At 49.5% G+C, this 19,983-nt stretch overlaps 1 protein-coding gene across 2 annotated transcripts in view; it reads right to left on the bottom strand.

Annotated features, from left to right (window-relative positions):
* Positions 1-19,983, bottom strand: part of APPL2 (adaptor protein, phosphotyrosine interacting with PH domain and leucine zipper 2) — a 40,415-nt gene that overhangs the window by 8,618 nt on the left and 11,814 nt on the right. For both annotated transcript variants that reach the window (XM_079774131.1, XM_079774130.1), the window contains exons 3-11: positions 15,370-15,429; positions 14,776-14,847; positions 10,948-11,035; positions 8,993-9,034; positions 8,820-8,878; positions 7,985-8,131; positions 4,078-4,160; positions 2,077-2,235; positions 855-1,043 (exon numbers count right to left, since the gene is read on the bottom strand). In XM_079774131.1, the coding sequence (XP_079630257.1) occupies positions 855-1,043; positions 2,077-2,235; positions 4,078-4,160; positions 7,985-8,131; positions 8,820-8,878; positions 8,993-9,034; positions 10,948-11,035; positions 14,776-14,847; positions 15,370-15,429 (899 nt within the window). The remainder of the gene's footprint in view (positions 1-854; positions 1,044-2,076; positions 2,236-4,077; positions 4,161-7,984; positions 8,132-8,819; positions 8,879-8,992; positions 9,035-10,947; positions 11,036-14,775; positions 14,848-15,369; positions 15,430-19,983) is intronic.

Below are 19,983 nucleotides of genomic sequence, written 5' to 3'. Positions count from 1 at the left end.
TTCACACTGAGAAACCGAGGCCCAGAGGACTCAGTGACTGTTTAGGAGCACGACTAGAAACCAAACGGCATCTTCACTCCCAGCTCATTTCCTGCACTTTACTTCCCGCAGGGAGGAAGGAAAATGCTCTGCCAGGATGGGGGAGGAGCTGGTCAACAATGCCCCCCCCCCCCCCCCCCCCCATGCCCGAGTTCAGATAAAGTCTCAACTCGCAACCCCAGCAGAGCCAATGCCAGCAGGGCGGCTGTGACAGGGACGGGCCACCCTCCCCCAGGCAGGGGAACCCGGAGCACCGCCCGCCTCCAACTCCTAGAGCCCTGCTCTACGTGAGAGGGCTCCCCTGGGATGGGATCCACCGTGAAAGGCTGCCATCGGGAAAGTAGGACCCCAGGGCCGGTGATGTATGGGGCCAGCATGCTGAGGAGGGACCCTCCCGCAGCTGAACGTCCTGTTCCCATGTTTCAGCTGGAAACCCTGACTCCTCAGGCAGGTCTTCCTGACTCTCCTCCCCATCCCTGCCCCGCACCAGTGCACACACACATGCTTGTCTAGGAGCGGGGAGGCGGAGCCACAGCCTCCTGTGAGAAGAGAGCCTGTGCCCTCGAACAGCCACCTTTATCACTCTTACACGTAGGTCACCTCTTAGCTAAGCACAGACGAATCCTCGCCGGTACTACTCCTGTAAGGCAGGTCGGATCCCATATGGGTCACGTGCTTAGAGAACACAAAACCGCCCTCCCAAAGGCCACACGGCCCAGAACAGCCGCTCCCAGGGAGGAGTGAGCCAGGAGGCCCTGGGCCGGGGTGGGGTCACTACACTGCTTCTCCGCCCACGTGGAACCCACGTGACATACGATTTCCCATTGGGGGTGGTGATCTGGAAGCAGTAGCGCCGGTCTTCACAATCCACCGCCATCACGGAGCAGTTGTCCAGGTCCTGGATCAAGCCGCCGGCCACGGCTCCCCGGGGCTGGCACATGAGGTTCCCGCCTTGGGTGAAGAAGTAAAGCCGCTCCCAGGAGGTGGTGACCAGTCCTGTTTTACTGCAAGGATTGTGTGAGAGCCCATTAGTATTAGGAAACATGCGCGGCACCTCAAAGTTCTGCTGTCCTTTGTGGGGATCAGTGACATTTTATAAACAATGGGTTCCTTTAGAGCAAAACTGCTTGGAAATAATTCAAGTGCAAAGAGCAGCAGAGATGTGCAACTGAGCTTGGAGGATCTGGGAGGTTATGGGCCAGCTCACACGGGGATGCCAGTCCCAGGGCCGACTCCAGGAAGTGGGCGGTGCGCCTGCTCCTCAGCCAGATGAACAGAATTAGTCCGTCACCATTAGGAACTGACCCTGGAAGGACACTTCTCTAAGACACGGAGCTGCACTGCCCAATAGCCACTTAGTCACCAGGGTCACCTCTGGTATAAGAACCTTGGGGGCTTTTACCAGATTGTTTTGTTCCAACCGGATGTTATTCTGGTTTTGTGGGCTGTTTACAAGAGGAAAATCCGGTTCCTGGCAAAGAACACCAGGACCCTGTGGAGTTTTCTATCACTGGGCCTGTGACCAAGAAGCTTCCACACCTTTGAGGGCTCTTCCCAGTAAGAAAACCGCTCACAGCTCCTCTGCGCACCCTCCGATGCGGGGAGATCAAATACACGACCTGGTTCAGTATTTACTGAGCAGCGATTATGTGTGAGGCACTAGGTTCCCTGCCCCAATAATTACTTGAGTTAATTTCCAAAGAGGGTCATAGCTAACATCTGAGTGCTTGCTGCCTGCTAAGAAATACCTCATTCAACCCTTGCAGCAACTTTATGGTACAGGTGCACTATCAGTTCTATTTTATGGATGAGGCAACCGAGTCCCCACCAACCCACCAATGGCCATGATGACCAGGAGCAGGGGTGGCCTGTGGTGTCTAGGAGTCCACAAGCTGGGCTCTTACTCATACGACTATTCCTAGGTCCCAGGCAGGAGGGGTGCTGTAGTGGGAGTTCCCCCCAACCTCCCCCACCCCACTCTCTGATGAGGCACTCAGCTCTTTAGCCACTCCACGGGGCGGGCCACGGCATCCTCACCTCCTAAGGTTAAGGTAGCCGGCCTTCTGGATGAGGTTCCTGTTGATCTGTGGTGCAGCCACATCGAAGTCTGGCGTGTAAACAGCTTCGTCCACAGAAAGTAGCTCTTGCTGGGACACCCTCATCTTCTCTGCTTCGGCTTCCAGTTCCACCTGAATGCTTAAGACAGAAGGTGTCCGTCCGGTCAGCCGCCCAGCACTGGCCTGCCCAGCACGGGCCTGCCCAGTGGATGGCAGAGCCGCAGCTCTCCACCCGCCTCTTGGCCTGGAAGCTGGAGCTTGGACACTCCAGGATGCATTACTCTGTGTTCACATGACCGCTGTTTTAAAACAGAACACAGGTCCCACTGGACAACGCCTGAACCCAGCTAACCAGTTCCTCTGCTGACAAAGGTGTCATGCGCAGAACTGCTGATACAAACTTCAGGAGCAAAGCTTCAATGAGCCCATTCTTAGGGGCGGCATGTGCAGGCGGCCTGTGAAAGGGCCAGAAAGGCGAGGACAGCAGTCATTCCTGCTCCCTTTGGTTTAGGCAAGAGCCGGGAGATGGCCGCTGGAGAGGGGAAATGACCAGGAGTGGTACCAAGGTGCACCAGCAATGCCAGGGCACCTTTTCAGATAGACAGCCCCACGCCTGCCGCACCCGGTGGTGACGGGCTGGGCTGTAAAGGCCTGAACACCATCTGCCAACAGGGCCCATCCATCCGAGAAAGCAAACGTCAGAGGCGTGTCCCTCTTCACCGTGTTAAAGGAGGCAAGACAGAATTACAGATGTTAAAATAGAGGGGACCTTGGGGGCCAGCTGCCTAGTGTTCCACAAAGTGAGTTCCTCAGGATTTTCTCTCAAAGGGTCTGCAGGGAAGTAAGTTTGGGCTTGCACACTCAGACTCCGCTGTAGGAGAGCCCATGCCCGCCGTCTGTACCGTGTTGAACGCAGCTGGATGCAGGCCGCCATCCAGGTGAGGGCTGGCTACTCTGACATTGAATGAAATGACAGGAGTCCATAGCTGGTGGCCTCGGGCCGGGCCAGCTGGCGAACAGACCTCATTAGCTACACCTGCTTGTCACTGCCACGGCTAGGAGAATGGAGCGGTACAAGAGAAGGCAGGTGGGAGGGAGCCAAAGCTTTACAAAAACACCTCGTTTCTTACACTTTTGTGGGTGATAAAACTGAGGACCCGATGAAAGGTAAGAATTTTCTCCCCAGAGAAATACTCATGTGCACCCACAAGACAGACATATTTCTATCCCCAGAAATCATGGAAAGTACTCAGGAGCCATATGTCTGATTTCTTAATGAAATAAGCCCAGTGCCGGAGGTGCCCGGAGCCTCCCCTGAGCTCACCATCAGGGACGCTGACAACAGGGGGCAAAGGGAGTCAGAGTGGCCACAGCATCATTAAGGGTGGCAGGGCGGTCTGGAGAGATGACGCATTTTTTAAAAAAATAAGCAACTGTCAGACTGAACTCCAGGTTGTTAAATTAATTCAAAAAGGCTTACTGCCTTGTTTATCATACATTAGTGTGATGATCAGAAGTTCCTAAAAAGTTGCAGCACTTCTGGCTGCTAACCCGTTAGCTCTCCAAGAAGAAAACAAGCACGCTTTCCACAGCAAGTCTAAACCGGACTGAGGCTCCTAACACATGAAACTTGATGGTTACAGAAGATCCGAAGAACTTTGACTTGATAGAAAAGTTCCCCTGTGGATCCTTTCATCTTTTATTGATTTATAACCTGTAAATGTAGTGGATAGGACTCTGGGCTCCACATATGCTGGGAAATGCAGAAATCATTACTTTTTAACCACACTGTTCACAAATGTCGACAGCTAAGAAGGCGCTGTTCCTGGGAGTTCAGGGAGTGGACAGCAGCTGCAGGGGACCCTCTGCAGCCAGCAACCCGCACCCGCACCCCCACCCCCACCCCCACCCCCACCCTCACCGGAGAGGCTGATTTGGCAGAAAGCAAAAGCACCAAGGCCCCACCGGAGTGCAGCATTACCTCTGAACCATGTCCGACACGGAGGATAAGAAGTTGTCCATACTTTGGGAAAACATCGCTGCTCCCTTCTTAAAAAAGTTAATCTGAAAGATACAATTACGATATTCTGAAAATCGTTCAGGAAAGTGGACGGCTGAGTTCCTGGACTGTGAGACTGATGGCGGAGGCAGCTGACCCTGGCTGGCCGGCTCCTCGCCCGCAGCACTGGCGGCATCTCCATGAGCCCCCACCCCACCAGCTGAGAGTTACTCCCAAACCCCCGGGTGCATGTGGAGAAAGGGGATGGAGAAATCTGCTAGTCTGTGAAAATTCTGTAAAGCTCAGGAGTCATGTAAGTTAAACACTTGGCATATACCAGGTGTGTCAGTAATTACTACTGATAATTAATTTCAATATTGTCAGCCTTTTTCCTGTGTGAGTTCTAGATAGTGGGTTTCTAGGACAAGGATTAGGTCGTCTTCACCTTTGCATCTGTAGGGGCCACATCGGTGTGTGACACGCACAGCACCAACAAGAGACAGACACGCAGCAGGAGGGTCTCCGAGAGGCGAGGGTCGCCATCTGACTGACCCCCTCCCTGAGCCACGGGCAGCTCTGCACACAGGCTGCACGGTGACATGGCTGAATTCCAGAGGGAAAGCTGGGCTGCAGGTGCTTCCAACCCTGACATCCGCTGAAGGGGGACGTGTGTGTAAAGGAAGCAGGCGGCCCTGGCATAGTGCTCCCCATGCCTACGGTGGGTGCTCTCTCTGCCCAGGGAAGACCTGAGGACCCAGTCTGAAAATGAAACTGCCGCTGCTGGCTTTTTGGGAACCAACAGAAGGAATTCTTTACTTCTGTGATTCCTAGGTATTCACTTCCCAGAAGGTTGGGGTCCCCTGACAAGCCCTGAAGGGCAGGGGTACGGGAACGAGAAGAGGACGACCTCTGTGCCTGACTGACATGGGCAACCATCCCGCCCGAAAAGCTCGAGCTTCCGTCTCTTTCTAAGGCTGGGCCTTTAAAAATCTGAATTTGGTATAAGCCACTCCATTTTGCACCCGATTGCAGAGAAGTAATGGTAGCAAACCTCTGTCATGAAAGAGAGAAAACACTCAGCTTGGACATGGGTATCCTCTCAGGTTACAGGGCTGGTCTGTCTGATCTGGAAGCAGCCCCTGCCTGGGTGGTGGGCACAGCACTGACCTCTCACCTCAGGGAGACTAGCAGGAGTCATCGGTACGGCCCTGAGGCCTGGGGAAGTACATACACACCTGTCCTTAGTTCTTACAGCACAGAAGCAGCTGATGATCGGATTACCCTAATGCAAAGTAACCCCAACAGGGAGAGGTTCTGGCCCCGTGATCTTTGAATCGTACAGAGATGAGCATTCTGAATCCTTGAAATGTTAAATATCAAAGTCCGCTGAAGGAGCATTATGCATTTCTAAGGGCACAACTTCATGCTGGCTTCCCCTCACCTTCCCCTCCCTGAACTCCCCACACCCGTCCATGTCTGAGCCCCTCCACTAGCCTCTCAGCTCCTAGGGCAGGGCTCACGTATTCCCTCAAAAATCTGAAGAATGGGTGGAAGGCAGGGATGAGATACTGGCTTCCACAGCCACGTCACATACTGCTTACCCTGTAAATACTACATTAGAGTTCATGTGTGTGCCCTCATAAACCTGGACAGGCTGACAACGCCTCTATTGGTTTGCAGGAGGGAGGACTAGTCATGACTTAATTGAAAACCTGTTTGACGAGGGCCACGGAAGGCAGAAATGGAGTCAAACAACCTCCACTATGGTGGGTGGTGGTGAGAAGTCTGATTCAGAGGAAAGTCATCCAAAGACCAAAGTTCACACGCCTTCGGGAGCAGTGGGAAGTACAATGGTCAAAAAACCAGCAGCCAACAAAGGTGATGCTCAACGAACACTGACTTAAAAGGGCTGCTTCGGAATCATCCAAAGAGGGGGTCAGACAACAACCTGGCCTAAGAGAAAGAACTACCATTTCACCAGGATTAAAGTCTGCAGGGTGAGGGGCTATTTGGTCTTGTGTCTTAAAATCTGGATACTTTTCATATGAAAAATGAAATGTGCCATCCTCAGTCCCCAACACCAGTGTGCTCCGTTCTGCCTTCCCAGGCATGGGCTGCATTCATGTTGCTGTGCCCACAGTCCCTCTCCCCCCCGCCGCCGGCCCCCCCCCTCCGCCCCCACGGCCAGCAGCATTCGCTTCAAAGGTCCAGGCTGGGGGAAGTGGTGTACTTCTCGGCCATGAAGAGTGAAAGCAACCGGATAAAACCCATCCTTTAGCGCTTTTAGGGTCCCTCCTCTACCCAGGCTCCCAAGCCTGTCCCAGGCCTGCAGCGTACATCTTTCTAGACTAAGTTCCAGATACTCCCTGGCCCTGGGCCTCTAATGGGCAGGGATTACTGCTCCAAAGGCCAGACCTGTCAGTCCAGGATGACTTCTCCACGCCCTTTGTGCCCAGGTGCTAAGTAGAGAGCGGAGGGGTGCTGGCATTCTCTAACAAGTAGGATACCCACCAGGGCAGAGGTGCAATGTTTAATGGAAGGAGAGAGGGGGCAACAGAGAGGACACACATGTGGACACAGTGCCCATGTGAGGAAGCTGGCCCAACCCAAGGATTTGCTGAGGGCTGCAGCCCACAGCGGGGCAGTGCTAGATTTTGGTTTAGCCCAGCTTACTCAGATGATACAGAAAGATTACACTGTTCTATTAAATATTACCACTAAGGGCATAAGCTGACTTTAGTGTCTGCATTATTCAGCAAGGTAATAACCATATTAAGATGACAGACAACTGAATTTGGATGTTTAAAAATCTTCTCTGGTTCCTCCTTTCCCTGAATGAAAGTGATGTGCTTTTTAAAAATGTTTGTATTTTTAGCCCTAGCCAGTTTGGCTCAGTGGATAGAGGCGTGGGCCCATGGACTGAAGGGTCCCAGGTTTAATTCTGGTCAAGGGCACATACCTCGATTGCCGGCTTGATCCTGGCCCTGGTCAGGACGTGTGCAGGAGGCAACCAATTGATGCGTCTCACATCGATGTCTCTCTCTCTCTTCCCCTCCCTTCCACTCTCTCTAAAAATCAATGGAAAAATATCCTTGGGTGAGGATTAACATAAAAAATACAATATGTATTTTTTAAATGTATTATGAAAATAATAGGCGCTCACATGTAAGGTTTTTAAGTTGCTGACTTTTCCTTCTCAACATTTTGCTTCCTCACATCCCTTTCCGACCCTAGATCAGAGAAGGTTTCCAGATGCGTTTCTCACAAGCCGGAGTGAGTCTGGAGTCACCAATAAGTGGGGCGACCGCAGGGCAGGAATGGCGGGCGAGGCTGGTGCCACTTGCCTCACATTCCCACCACTCCTGTCCCTGCCAGGCTGGTGCCACAGGCAAGGCCCCATCTTGAACCTGGGACCTCCCTGCACACAAACACTCTACCGTGATTTCATGGGCAACGTTCCCCCAGGTCCTACGTGCCCAGGTGCTGGCATTTGCCACGTCTCACGAGAACAGCCCCGCCCAGGTGACTGTACCACTGAGCAGGGGCGGCCTGTGTGCCGGGCTCCACAGCCCGCACAGGAAGCTGCTTCTCAGACAGTCGGGCCCGGCCTGCTGTCATTTGGGTCAGAGACAAGGGCCGTGCCGGCGCCTGCCCACAGGAGGCACGGGACCAAGGCCATCGTTTCCTGCGTGTACAGCCCAAGCCCAGCTGATGGCCCAGCCCACCGGAAGCTCTCCAGGTGCCGCCCACCGGAAGCTCTCCAGGTGCCGGGCTTCTGAGAGCTCCTGGGAGGTTGTGCATGGGCTTCCTCCTCTGACGCTGCCTGTGTGTCCCCCGTGCTCCCTCCGCAGCGGGCGTAGGTCCTACGTCTCGGGGACGGGCTGCCTACCTGTCCGTGGGCGAAGCCCAGCATGGGCTCCATCATGGCCATGCGCTTCCTGTACTGCAGCGCGTTGAGGGCGCAGTAGTACTGAAGGGACGAAAGGTGCTGTTTCCGCCGGGCAGCCGCCACCTCCTTCACCACCTCAGTCTTCACCTGTCGGAGAGGTGAAAGGAGAACGTCACTTTGGCCGATGGACGTGGCAATTCCGTCAGAGCACGCAGCTCCAAACCGTGCTCATTTCTACATGAGAACCATTTTTGTAACCAAGAGAATGAAACATAGATAAGGTTCCAGCTCATGTTTTCAAATATCCAAAGTGACAGCATGTCCGTGTTGTGCGGCTGCCTGGGTGGAGCCGGTCCCTGCTGGTAGCACTCCAAGCGCCACACCCGTTAGGAAAACAACACGGCCAGGGCGCTGAAGGCCACACACGTTCTGGTCACCTGTGAGACTGCTCTAAGGAAATCATGTGGCAGAAATGAAAGGCACGTGCCTGAAAACATCCAGTATTACTTACAGTGGTGAGTTAAAGAATCAGAGCCAGCAAGTGCCCGAGTGTCTATGAGTCAATCACGTGAGGAGCCCCGCTTACGTTAAAATCATAGTGTGACTGTAATTTTACGATGGTCCCAAGTTGGTGTTTGAAAACTAATTTTCAAAGCTAGACTTGGGAAGTGAAAAATCTACTTTAGGAGATTTAGAATAAAAAATTTAAAAAATTTATGTATAGGAAAAAAGAGAAGAAATTCACCAAGACACCCTCAAGGCCACAAACTCACAACGGGAAGACACAAAAGGAGCTACGTAAAGGAGGTGAAGACGTGTACGGCAGTGTTCTTACCTTTTCATTCTCCTTCTTTTTAGGAAGCCTGCTATATTTTGCCATTGAGAGGTCATGCTCTAAAAGTAAAGAGACATGTTAGCACCCAGACGGGTTGAAAGGCAAGAACATTCATTCAGCATCTCCGCCCACAGACTCACTAAACCCGCACACGAGAATGGAGAGGTGCCTACCCGTGCTGGCGAGTCCGAAGAGATCCTTCAGAGTGCTTACTTCTGCCCAAGAGAAAAGAGACGTCTTAGAGCAAAGACAAACAAAACAAGCCGGTCCAGAGCTGCGTGCTCGCCCAAGGAAAGAAAGGTGTCCACGCGGACGGGAAGGCGCTGCCAGCACCTCAGGCCCTCGGCCCTCACGGGGCCCTGGCCCGGCGGGGACTCCTGCTCTCACTGGAGCTTGTGGCTTCAGCTGCACCCCACACCCAGGGACCCTGACTGCCCCCGGAGCAGGGAGCAGTTCTCCCAGGCAGCCTTGAGGATCTGTGAAGGAGAGGGCACTCGGAGACCAGGTGGAGGGCATGGTGGCAGGGACTATGCAGAGACCTGGAGTGTATGTGTAAGCCCCGCCTCTTCAGCCCCCACGTGTTCTCAGACATCTCTCCTCAGAATGCCCTCACTATACCAAACCCTGGAAATGGCCTGTCATTGCCATTTTAAAACCTGACAAAAGAACACAGGTGCTTGTTTTAACGAAAAAGACCTGAAGCAATCCAGTGTACTGTACTTTCAGCAAGCCAACACCAACAACTATTACCCCATGTGGGCGCTACCCGCTTCACATACAAAGATGGCTAAACAAAGTCCAAGACAAACCCCCCAAAAAGATCAATGAGAGCAATGAAAGTCCAAGGTTAAACACTTAAAAACACAGATATCTAAAAGAAAAAAGACGGACACCTAAACGAAAGTGATGCTTTACAGTTTTAACGCTCTCCATTTCTACTTTGTCAAAGCCAAGCATTTTCACATCATCTATATTGCTTTTCAATTTACTTCAAAACTGCCTCCAGCTTTTTAACTTCTCTTCATATTATTTCTTACTCTTCCTGATATCAGGATACTTTCTCTTCTTGCATTTTCCCTTCTTTCTCTCTCCTTTTTACTTCCTTTTGGAGCAGAGCTGTGATGTTTTTCCTTACCAATTTAAGTAGCTTTCTTAACATTTCTTGTGCTGCCCTCATCCAGATTGCGTCCTTGTATTGGTGAGCAAACGAGTAAGGCAGAAAAATGAAACACCACCATCTGGGGGGTGAGAGGGTGCCAGATTCTAAATTGGTTCCGATGCTAACTCCAGTATGACCTGCGCCAACACTTCCAATTTGTCCTGGTGTCATCAGAAAAGGACACTTAAACGTTTTTCATTGATACTCTCCTTAAAAAAAAAAAATCACCATCCTGGGTAAAAACTCCTAATCCACATGGTTAGCTCTCCTGGAGTCATGAGGCCACTGTCACCAAAGCCGTGGGCAGACGCTCTCAATTCCAGGTTTGCCTCCCAAAAAACGAAGCCAAAAGACAACCCAGGTCTTAGGGGATGATTACTTACTTTCCAGAACATTTCCTTTAACCAGTTAACTGCCATGACATTTTGAATTTAATTAAAAAAGGTCCACCGCTTGCGTCTATAGACGCTTGCGTCTATAGTGCAAATGGTTAAAAATGATATCCAAGCCTCCTCCCACCTTACATCCCTAAGAACAGTGTGCCTTTGCAAATGCTCCGGGCGGCGATACAAGCCTTGCTATCTCTGTGTACTCGGTAAACACGAATTCACCTCTGAGAGCCCAGCCAGGAGATCACCTTCTCCAGGAAGCCTTCCCTGGCACCCTGTCCCCAAAAGGGCAATGACGTCTTTCTGTTCCTCTTGCTATTCCTTGGACGTCTCTGTCCTGCTGCCCTCATCACATGATGTTACCATTGTCCGACTCCAAGTCTGTTTTATTAGCCTGTGACCTCCTTTAGCTGAGCCAAGAACACAGTGGGGATTCAATGCAAGTTAGTTCAATTGAACTACTCAACAAGATAGGGCATTTCTCAGTAATCCACGCATTTAAAGAAATTAATGCAGTATGAATTATTATTAAATGAACTAATATTTTAAAGGTAATGGGCACTGAATTCAGTTACTTTACCTGTGAGATCCTTTTCCCGAAATTGTACAATGGGTAGAACCATTGTGTCTGCCAACTGCTTAGCCAGCTCCGTATGGAGAACGTTGAGCTAAAAGAAAGAGAAATCTACTGAAGAAAATTAGATCCACTATTTTACTGAAACTGTCTTATTTCACCAAGGAATCGCGATGAACACTTCCGAGTGGTTAGAGAGCTCAGTTACACTTCTTTGGCAAAAAAATACCCTCTTACAGCAGTAAATGATGTTGGCCTAGAGGTATTAAACACTAACCGTGAGGTTCTAACTGACCGGTAAAGTTTGCTAAAGGAGTCTGAGCCGTAGTTATCGTTTGCTTACTGTGCAAACGCTGGTTGGGTGTTCTCAGGCTAAGCCACACCCCCTGGGGAGCAGGAGCGCTTTGATGTGCTTGCAGTGAACACAGCTCACTGGGTGGAGTGCTCAGCACAAGTCACCACCTCGCCAGGCCACTGTGAGCTCTCTCACTCGCAGAGGGCTGCAGTCACACTTGAAAGGCAGGCCTGCTGGGAGCCTTCTAACCCTGGGAGTACGCTCCGGCAAAGAAAGCTCCCTGCTGAAACAACTCAGCTGGACTCCAGGCCTCTGCTCTTTAGAAGAAAACCTTTCTAAGAATGAGACGACTGTATCCACATGTGACCCTCCACACCAGATAGTTCTAACAGCTCCTGATTCTTTCTCCCCTTCTATCTCAAGGCCTTGCTAAAGCCCGTCGCTGTCAGTGGTCAAGGAGAAATAAAAATGAACCCCATCAGCACCAGCATTTGGAGCATTTTCTGTAGGGCAGCTTTCCATGCTTTATACCATCTAGTTCTCAGTCTCACCTGCTCTGTGAGTTAGGTATTGTTTATTATCCCTGTTTTACAGACAGCAAGTAAGTGGCATGACTGGGATTTTAATCCCAGGCTATTAGGATCCAAACGCCATATTCTTCCCATTCCACTGTCTGAGATACCGAGTTACTTTTTTCATGCTCACAAAGCTGCAAAAAACTTCAAATGTTTTGCCACCCAGACATTAGCAATTAGAAACAAACACAGTGGAAGGGATTCTTCCCTGGGCCCCAGACTGCCAGAGATCACTGAGGGTGTCCCAGGATTCCTGCTGGGTGAATAGGGGGGATCACCCAGCAATCACTTTTTGGAGTAAACATGTGGCAGTTTCTGTCAGTAACATACGAGTCCCCTTCTACATAGAGGTCTCCCCAGCACTCTGGTCCTTCAGGGCTATTCCTGCAGAGGCTGCTTTGATACACTTAAAGACTTGCCCAAGGTCGACCATTTGCCAGGCAAGGAGCTACAGGCCGAGCTGGTAATGTTCTCCCCATCTGTCAATCAAGCCAAGGCGTGGCAGCTTTGTCCAGCTGGAAATACACGAAGACAGTCGCGCCTCTAAATTAGCCATCAGGATAGAATGTGTTAATGATTTCTCCTGAATAACTTAAATAAGAAATAAACTGTTTTTTACTAAGTTAATTGAATGAAAGTCAACAAGTGCACCTACTATGTGCCTGTCTCTGGGCTCAACATCTGATATACATCATTTGATTTAATCTTTGTAACATCGTAATTAAGTGGGCTTTCCCACAGATGAAGAAACCAAAACTCAGGGAGATACGTGGCATTCCAATGGTTATGCACTTCAGGAACGGCAAATTTCCTAGCGACTCAGTTTCTTCCTACTTTCCTCTTAAGGTTCAAAGGGTGTGTGTTGTCCACTTTTGCCTTGGAGCGTTGGAGAGGTATGGGACAACCATTTCTAAACACAGTGCCTTCAGTGAGGAGAGTGGACAGAGTGGGGACGACCTCTTGGCACTGCAGCAGCATCACAGAGAAAATGGGGCCCATCATCCTCCCTGCACGGCTGCTGTGAGGACAAAGCTGGCCCGTGAATAAAAACACTCAGAGCGGAGGGCCTGACACCCACTCAGCAATGGAATCCATAAAGACGACGACTTCCTGTCTCAGATGAACTCCAAGGAAGTGACGAAGAAACCTTGCTTTTGGGGAAATCACCAATGCCAAAAATCTCTGCATGCCACTACACGGAGATCTGCTTCCAGGACATGCTATTAAATATAAGCCGCACAAACTACGTTTATTTGGAGTTTTCTTTAACTTCGGAGTCAAATTACTTGTCTTGAAAATTTTTCAACCTGGTATAGGCCCAGGTAGAAAAATAACCTCCAAAGCGACTCCCCTCCCCCATGAGCTAACTGCTTGCACTTGCATCTCTGAAAACTCCTAAAGGTGCTGAACTTCCAGGACGCCATGATGCCTGCCACCAGACAGCACACTCCCAGGCCTCCATCCTTTGAGAGTGATTCACTCTCCGCTGAAATCATCATCATTTCTGCCCATGGAAATATGGTTGCGAGTAACTATCTTTATCTGGAAATCTTGGTTCTGACGACTACCCCCATGTCCTTAGCCACTCTCTTCCAGTCAAGAAAACATCTGGCTTCAGTGGGTGTAGTTTTTGCTTCTTTCCCTGGATTATTTATTCACTGTTAATTAACAAACATTCTTCTCCTCACTTTCCAAAAAAATTTACATTTTGCTCCTCTCTAATTATATTATCCATCTATTTTAACGCACATTTTAAAAAAAGTCACAGTAGTGGGATAGAGGATGAAGCTAAAAAAGAAGTGGTCAACTTGTTCTCTGGTGCATCCTCAGTGCCCAGAACAGCACCTGCTAAACAGCAGGTGGTCAATCATGGTTGTCAAATGAACAATGACTTGGACTGATTTGCTGAATGCATGAAAATGCTATCAGTACAATTTTACATGAATGTTAGTTTCTCGTTTTATAATCTGAAGACAGTGCTACTTTGTATCAATGATTCAACAGTTCAGTGGCATCTGCATATTCTTTTTTTGCTTATTCTTTATGATGATTTTCTATGACAAGTTTGCAAACTCTTTGAAAGATGAAACAGTTTAAATCTACCTAGTTTTGTGGAGGATTCTGCCCAGCACTAGTAGCATCTGAGCTTTTTTTTTTCAATCAGGATTTATGCACTTTTCCTACAATAATACCTGTTTCCACAAACCTTCCAAGAGGATTATACAATACAGATACCAGAAGAGTTGTATGAAACCCTTTGCAGTGAGTGGAGTCGTGCTCCCCCAAAAGAAATGTCCACCCCGAACATGTGAATATTTGAGAAAATGGTCTCTGCAGATGCAACAAAGGGTCCTGAAATGAGATCATCCTGGGTTATCCAGGTGGGCCCTAAATCCAATGACAGGTGTCCTTATGAGAAGAGAGGACACGGAAAAGAGAAAAAACATGGGGTGAGGTGGAGTCTGGGAAGGCCATGTGAAGGCAGGGTGAGGTGGGAGTGATGCTGCCACAAGCCAAGGACACCTGGAACCACCAAAAGCCAGAAGAGGAAGGACGGATCCTCCCCTAGAGCCTTCGGAGGGAGCGCGGCCCTCCAACACCTTGATTTCACACTTCTGGCTTCCAGAACTGTGAGAAAATAAATTTCTATTGTTTTAAGCCACCTACTTGTAATTTATTACAGCAGTCCTGAGAGGCTAATGCACCCTCCTTAGGAAACTAACTTCTTGGAAATCTGTCTTTTGGTCTATTGCTCATGTATATCAAAGCCCTTCCCCTCAAACTGGAAACATAGGATAGTATACAACCACTCTTATGAAACAAACCTTGGAATATCAACAAGTTGAGATAACATCTCAGATATTTACGTAGATATCTAAAGATGGAAAGTGGACCAAAGTAAAAGCTGAAAGAAAATTCAAAAATGAATAAAACAATTTTTTTTTTGCCATGTTGCTAACTTACCTCATCCACCACTTTGGAAAAGTAGTGAAGTGTAGAAATTACTTCTTCATCGCCTTTGCCAAGAGCAAAATTCTAAGACCGAAGAATAAGAGAGCCAGGTGTTATGGAATGCTTGGGAATTCAGCACCACAACATCACCCCACCAATATACCCTCCACACCAACTTCCTTTCTTCTCCCAAGAGCAGGCCATGCCAGAGCGTCTAGCACACAACTGCCCCTCCCAAACTATTCCTTCATTGGCCATCACCCTCTGTTCAGACATCATGGTATCTGTGCATTTATTTCCTGGAATTGTTAGTGTCAATTCATTTGTAGTCCCTCAGGTACCATGAACCCTCCCTCAAGGGCAGCTGATGACTCCTGCAGGCTACTGAGAAGGCATCATACAGACTCTAAGATAATCACCAGTGACAACTTATCAGGGGAAAGGAAAAGGCAAGAAAAAATGGAAATGGATTATGGAAAAAAAGAAGGGAAAGGGCGCAGGAGGATGGAAGGTCTCTTAAAAAAGCCTTTGGAGAATTTCTTCTAAAGAACTCCAGTTAAGAAAGTCCTGAGCACAACATCACATGCCATATAAGTATCAAGGTACCTGTTTCTCATATGCCAGTAGCTGCTTAGACAGCTGTTGAGTGGCCAGGCACATTTCATTCTGCGGGGAAGAGAAAAGCAAGTAAGACTTGTCCAATGTGTGTACAGTCACTGAAAAATGGCACCTCAGAGAATTCCTTTAAAATGTGTGTGTAAAATAATTATTTTGCTCAGAAATTATTTGTAAGATAAAAGGTTAAAGCTTGTGCCCCGCCCCCAACCATTTACAAATGATTGCTCCTGGTTATTGAGTCAATAAACAAATGTAAGGAACAATTATAACAGGGCCAACAAAGACATGGTCCCTGTGCTCCCACAGGCTTACTGGGAAAGCAGACATCCAAAAAATAGAAGCATAATGCGAACGGCAAAGGGAATACTGGATGCGTTAGAGCCGTGGTCGGCAAACTCATTAGTCAACAGAGCCAAATATCAACAGTACAACGATTGAAATTTCTTTTGAGAGCCACATTTTTTAAACTATATAGGTAGGTACATTGTTATTAACTTAATTAGGGTACTCCTAAGCTGGCCTTTGCTAAAAACTCGAGGGGCCAAAGAGCCGCATGTGGCTCGCGAGCCGCAGTTTGCCGACCGCTGCGTTAGGTGTTCTGACAGGAAGACCCGGAGGGTCTGTAAGGAAGAGATGTTTTAAGCAGACCCTGAAGAAAGACTGGGAGTGAGCCGTGGGGACAGCTTTCCAGGAGGGACTCTCCGGTGGGGAAAGCGCACAGCCTGTTGGAAGAGCTACAAAGGGGAGAGGAGGGGAGTAAGGGGTGCAGGGCATGGAGGCGGGACAAGGCTGGCAGGGCAGGCAGAGCCAGGGCACGCGGTGGCCCAGATTTAGACTTCCTTCTGAGTGCAATGGGGATTTCAGCAGCACCCGGACATGGTCTGATCCTACCAAACAGAGCGCTGGGTCCGTAATGATGGATGGTAACACAGAAGCACAGCTGCAAAGCCCGGGGAGGCCCATTCTGCGCCAGTTTTCACTGTCCATTTCCCTCTTCTCTTACTCAACCCTCTAATCTCTGGCTGCACAGCAGTTTTCTATAACTATCCCACCACTAATGCATCCAGCCTAGAAAACGTGTCTTATCTTTCCTAAGCTCAGTTAAAGCTTCTCTTTGGATTCACGGCTTATTCCTGACAGAAGGGCAGAGCCACCAGGTCCGATCTGGAGCAGATGCAGGCGGGGAGAGGCGTGGCTGGCCTGCCTCGGCGCTGGTTCTCCTGAGTTGGCTGTTCCATCAGGGGTAAGGCCTCGGTTCTGCAGAGACTTTTCTATTTTTCACGGTCCTCCTTTGCAAGACCCAGCAGAGCCGAATCCTCCTTTTTGGGACCCTCTTTACAGCCAACTGGCTAACCCTTTCCCTGACTTCCTTCAGCTGCTCCAAGGAACAGGCATTAATGGACCCTGAAATGTGGCCCTCTCCCCTTCCCCCCCAAAATAAAGCCAAGCAGATATAATGGAAGTTCCTGGCTTTGGCATCATACTGGGGAGCTACCCCTTTCAAAACCAGCCAGAGCTGGCAGCCAGGAGGAAGGCGAGTGACCGGTCCACAAGCACTGTGTCAGCATCCAGACAGGGATGTGCAGCAGGCCCCAGCACACAGCAGGCACTCAGCAAATGTTTGGTGAATGAATGAACAAGTTTAGAAGATTCATCTGAATTCTAAGTTTGAAACAATACCAGGAAATCATGGTGTCAGGGAGGAAAATACTTCCTAATCCTACAAGGAAACGTCACAAATGACTGGACAAGGATGAAGCAACAGCCAGAAGGCAGCCCACCTTCAGCAGTGTTGTTTGGAAGGTCAGAGTGCATGGGAACAAGGGTCTTAGCTCAGCCACTGGGCTAATTCTCAGCTACGTCAGAGGCTCTCTTACTCCTTTGAGTTAGTAGCAATGGGTTTAAAATGGATTTGTTCAAGTTACCTTGGCATCTGCCTGGGGCAGCACCATGCAGACTACACTTCATAGACCCACAGAATCACCCTAACAGCAGCAGCTAACATTTACAGGGCAATTAATTCATGCCGGATGCCACCCTGAGCGCATTCCAGGCCTTAACTCATAAGGCAGGTTCTAATTATTAACTCAGTTTTAAGATGAAGAAACAGGCACAGAGAGGTTAAGCCACTTGTCCAAGGTCACACAGCCAGTCAGCAGCTGGGCTGCGATGTGAATCCAAGTCTGGCTGATGCTTAAACAGTACTTTCTGAGATCCCAAGCCCTGTTAAGAGACAGGAGAGAAGATCTCTCCTTTAGACTAGAGTTGGCACACTTTTCCTGTAAAGGGACAGAGAGTAATTATTTTTGGCTTGTGAGATATATGGTCTCTGTCACAACTGCTCAACTCTGCTGTTGTAGCATGAAAGCAGCCAAAACGACACATAACTGAACGAGTGTAACTTCAATCCAAAAAAACTCTACTTACCAAAATAAAAAATAGTAATAAAAATAGGACAGGGTATTGCTGATCCTGCTTTGGACAGTCAATGTCTCAGAAGGCCCACCTCTCTGCCCCCGCTCCCTCAGGAGGCTCTCCTTTGAGCTACGACATCTCAGATTCAAGAATCATTTTATATTCTTCTAACTCATTCTTTTTTTTTTTTTTTTGGCGAAGTCTAAAATATTACTCCCTCATATCTGTATCCTTTAGAGACTGGCCAACAGAGATGATGCCACCCTCCCTGCCTTCAAAACAAGCAAGGGCCACAGGCTGCTTGAATTCTCCTCTTCTTTAGAGCTTTCTGGTAAGCGCTGCAAACGTAATGGAAAAACTGGCCAGGCAGCTGCCAGCATCAGACTGCACCCAGGCTACAGGAGAGCACGTGTGTGCCGCTCACACAACCCGCCGCAGCGTAGGCAAGTGGGGCACCACATACAACAGCTGCTCTCCACCGCCACTGGGTCCAGGGGACTCTGCCACGTCTCCCCTAGAAACCCCGTATGAAAAAGCTGTATATTTTCAGGTGTGTGACTTCAGGCAGCAAGACTCTGTTCTACCAGCACAATTTCACGGCAACAAGCCAGAAGCACCAAGTGGTCCGTCACGCATCCTGAAAAGAAACAATCCTTCCTGTACAGAGCACCTTACAAGACCAGCTGTAACCTGACTCACCTTAATGTTCTGTAGACAAAGGTTTATGAAATGTTTACCATCAGCAGCTAATTAATCCACACCCTGTCAGGTAAGCCCGCACAATTATCTCTGCAGCAAGACTTGCAAAACGAGCTTGAGTAAAGAGTAAATATTGGTAATCATGATAATAAAGATAGCTGCTAACATTTACTGAGTTCTTCCTAGCACATGGCATTGCTGTTAAATGTTTTTCATATATTATCACATTTAATTCTTAGAATGCATCTGTGAGGTAGAGAATGACTACCAGAAAGGACAGCTTTCTAAAATCACACAACTTGTAACTGGCAAAGACTTAAGTCAGACCTGGCAGACTCAAAACCCAAAGCCCAAGTTCTTAACACCATGCTATTCGAACCCAAACCCCCCACGACAGCTAGTTAGTACCCAGCGGGCAGGCCCCGCAGGGCCTGTGATAGGAACACAGATCCCACACTGTTCTAGCTGTAGTCCAGCAAAAGAGGTGCCTCTTGGATCCTGAATGGGTTTCTGAGAGTAAGATTCTTTCGATGCTCTGGAACAGCCATCTGGTTACCACCAATGCTACTTGATGCCTCCTAAGAATCCTTGAAAAAGGTGACCCGGTGAAGGGTTTACTGACAGGGTCTCCCATGTTAAACAGAACCTCCCAAGGCTGTCGCCAAGGCAGGAAGACCAGCGATTAGCAAACCCAAAAGGAAAACCGAGCTTTTGGCCAAGGAGTGTTAACCTTACAGTGGCACAGAGCGCTTCCCAACTGCAAATGCCACAGAAAGCCCCCCAAGCCGCTGCGGCCGCGCCCTCCATGCGGAGTGTGACGGAGAGGACGGGAGCCGGGGCAGAGGAAACCCACTAGAGTCAGCCACATGGAGGCATCTGCTTTGACTATTCCAACCATGTGGCCAGAAATGCTGCCCACAGCCAAGGGGCTGACAGTCCCATGTACCAGTACCAACTTCAGTGCTGGGGTCAGGGCTCACTAGCTCAGGAGACCTCGGGGTGGGAGGCACACGGGAGGAGTGAGGAATGCAGCAGGAATGGAGGTAGAAAGCTGATTTGGGGCAGGCCTTGATTCTGGAGGCAACAGGGAAGCTGTGAGGGAGTTGGGCCAGAGGATGACACGATCGGACATGAGCAGAAGAAAAAGCATGAGCGGCTGTGGCAGAAGGAAAACACCGGAGGGGACCATGGCACGAGGGTCAGGAGACCACGTGAAGAAGTCAGTGAGAGATACAAACGGTCTGAGCCCGAACCAGAAAGGGGAGAAGGTGGCAGAGCTCTGCGGGGTATTCCTGAGGCAAAAACAGCAGCATGTTCTAAGGGGGGAAGGAGGTGGGAGTCAAAGAACACTGGGCTCTAGTCTGGATGGATAACAGCGCCCTTAGCTAAGGAATTCAGTCCTTCATTCAACACCTGTGTGTCAAACATTCAGGAGGGCGAGGCGTGGTGCTGGGCCTGGGAGACAGAGAGAATCTGCTCCCTGGGAGC

Source organism: Cnephaeus nilssonii (assembly GCF_951640355.1).
Source record: "Cnephaeus nilssonii genome assembly, chromosome: 6".
NCBI classification, from domain to species: Eukaryota; Metazoa; Chordata; class Mammalia; order Chiroptera; family Vespertilionidae; genus Cnephaeus; species Cnephaeus nilssonii.
The sequence above is the reverse complement of the archived record's forward strand: the minus strand, read 5'-3'. Positions and strand labels throughout refer to the sequence as shown.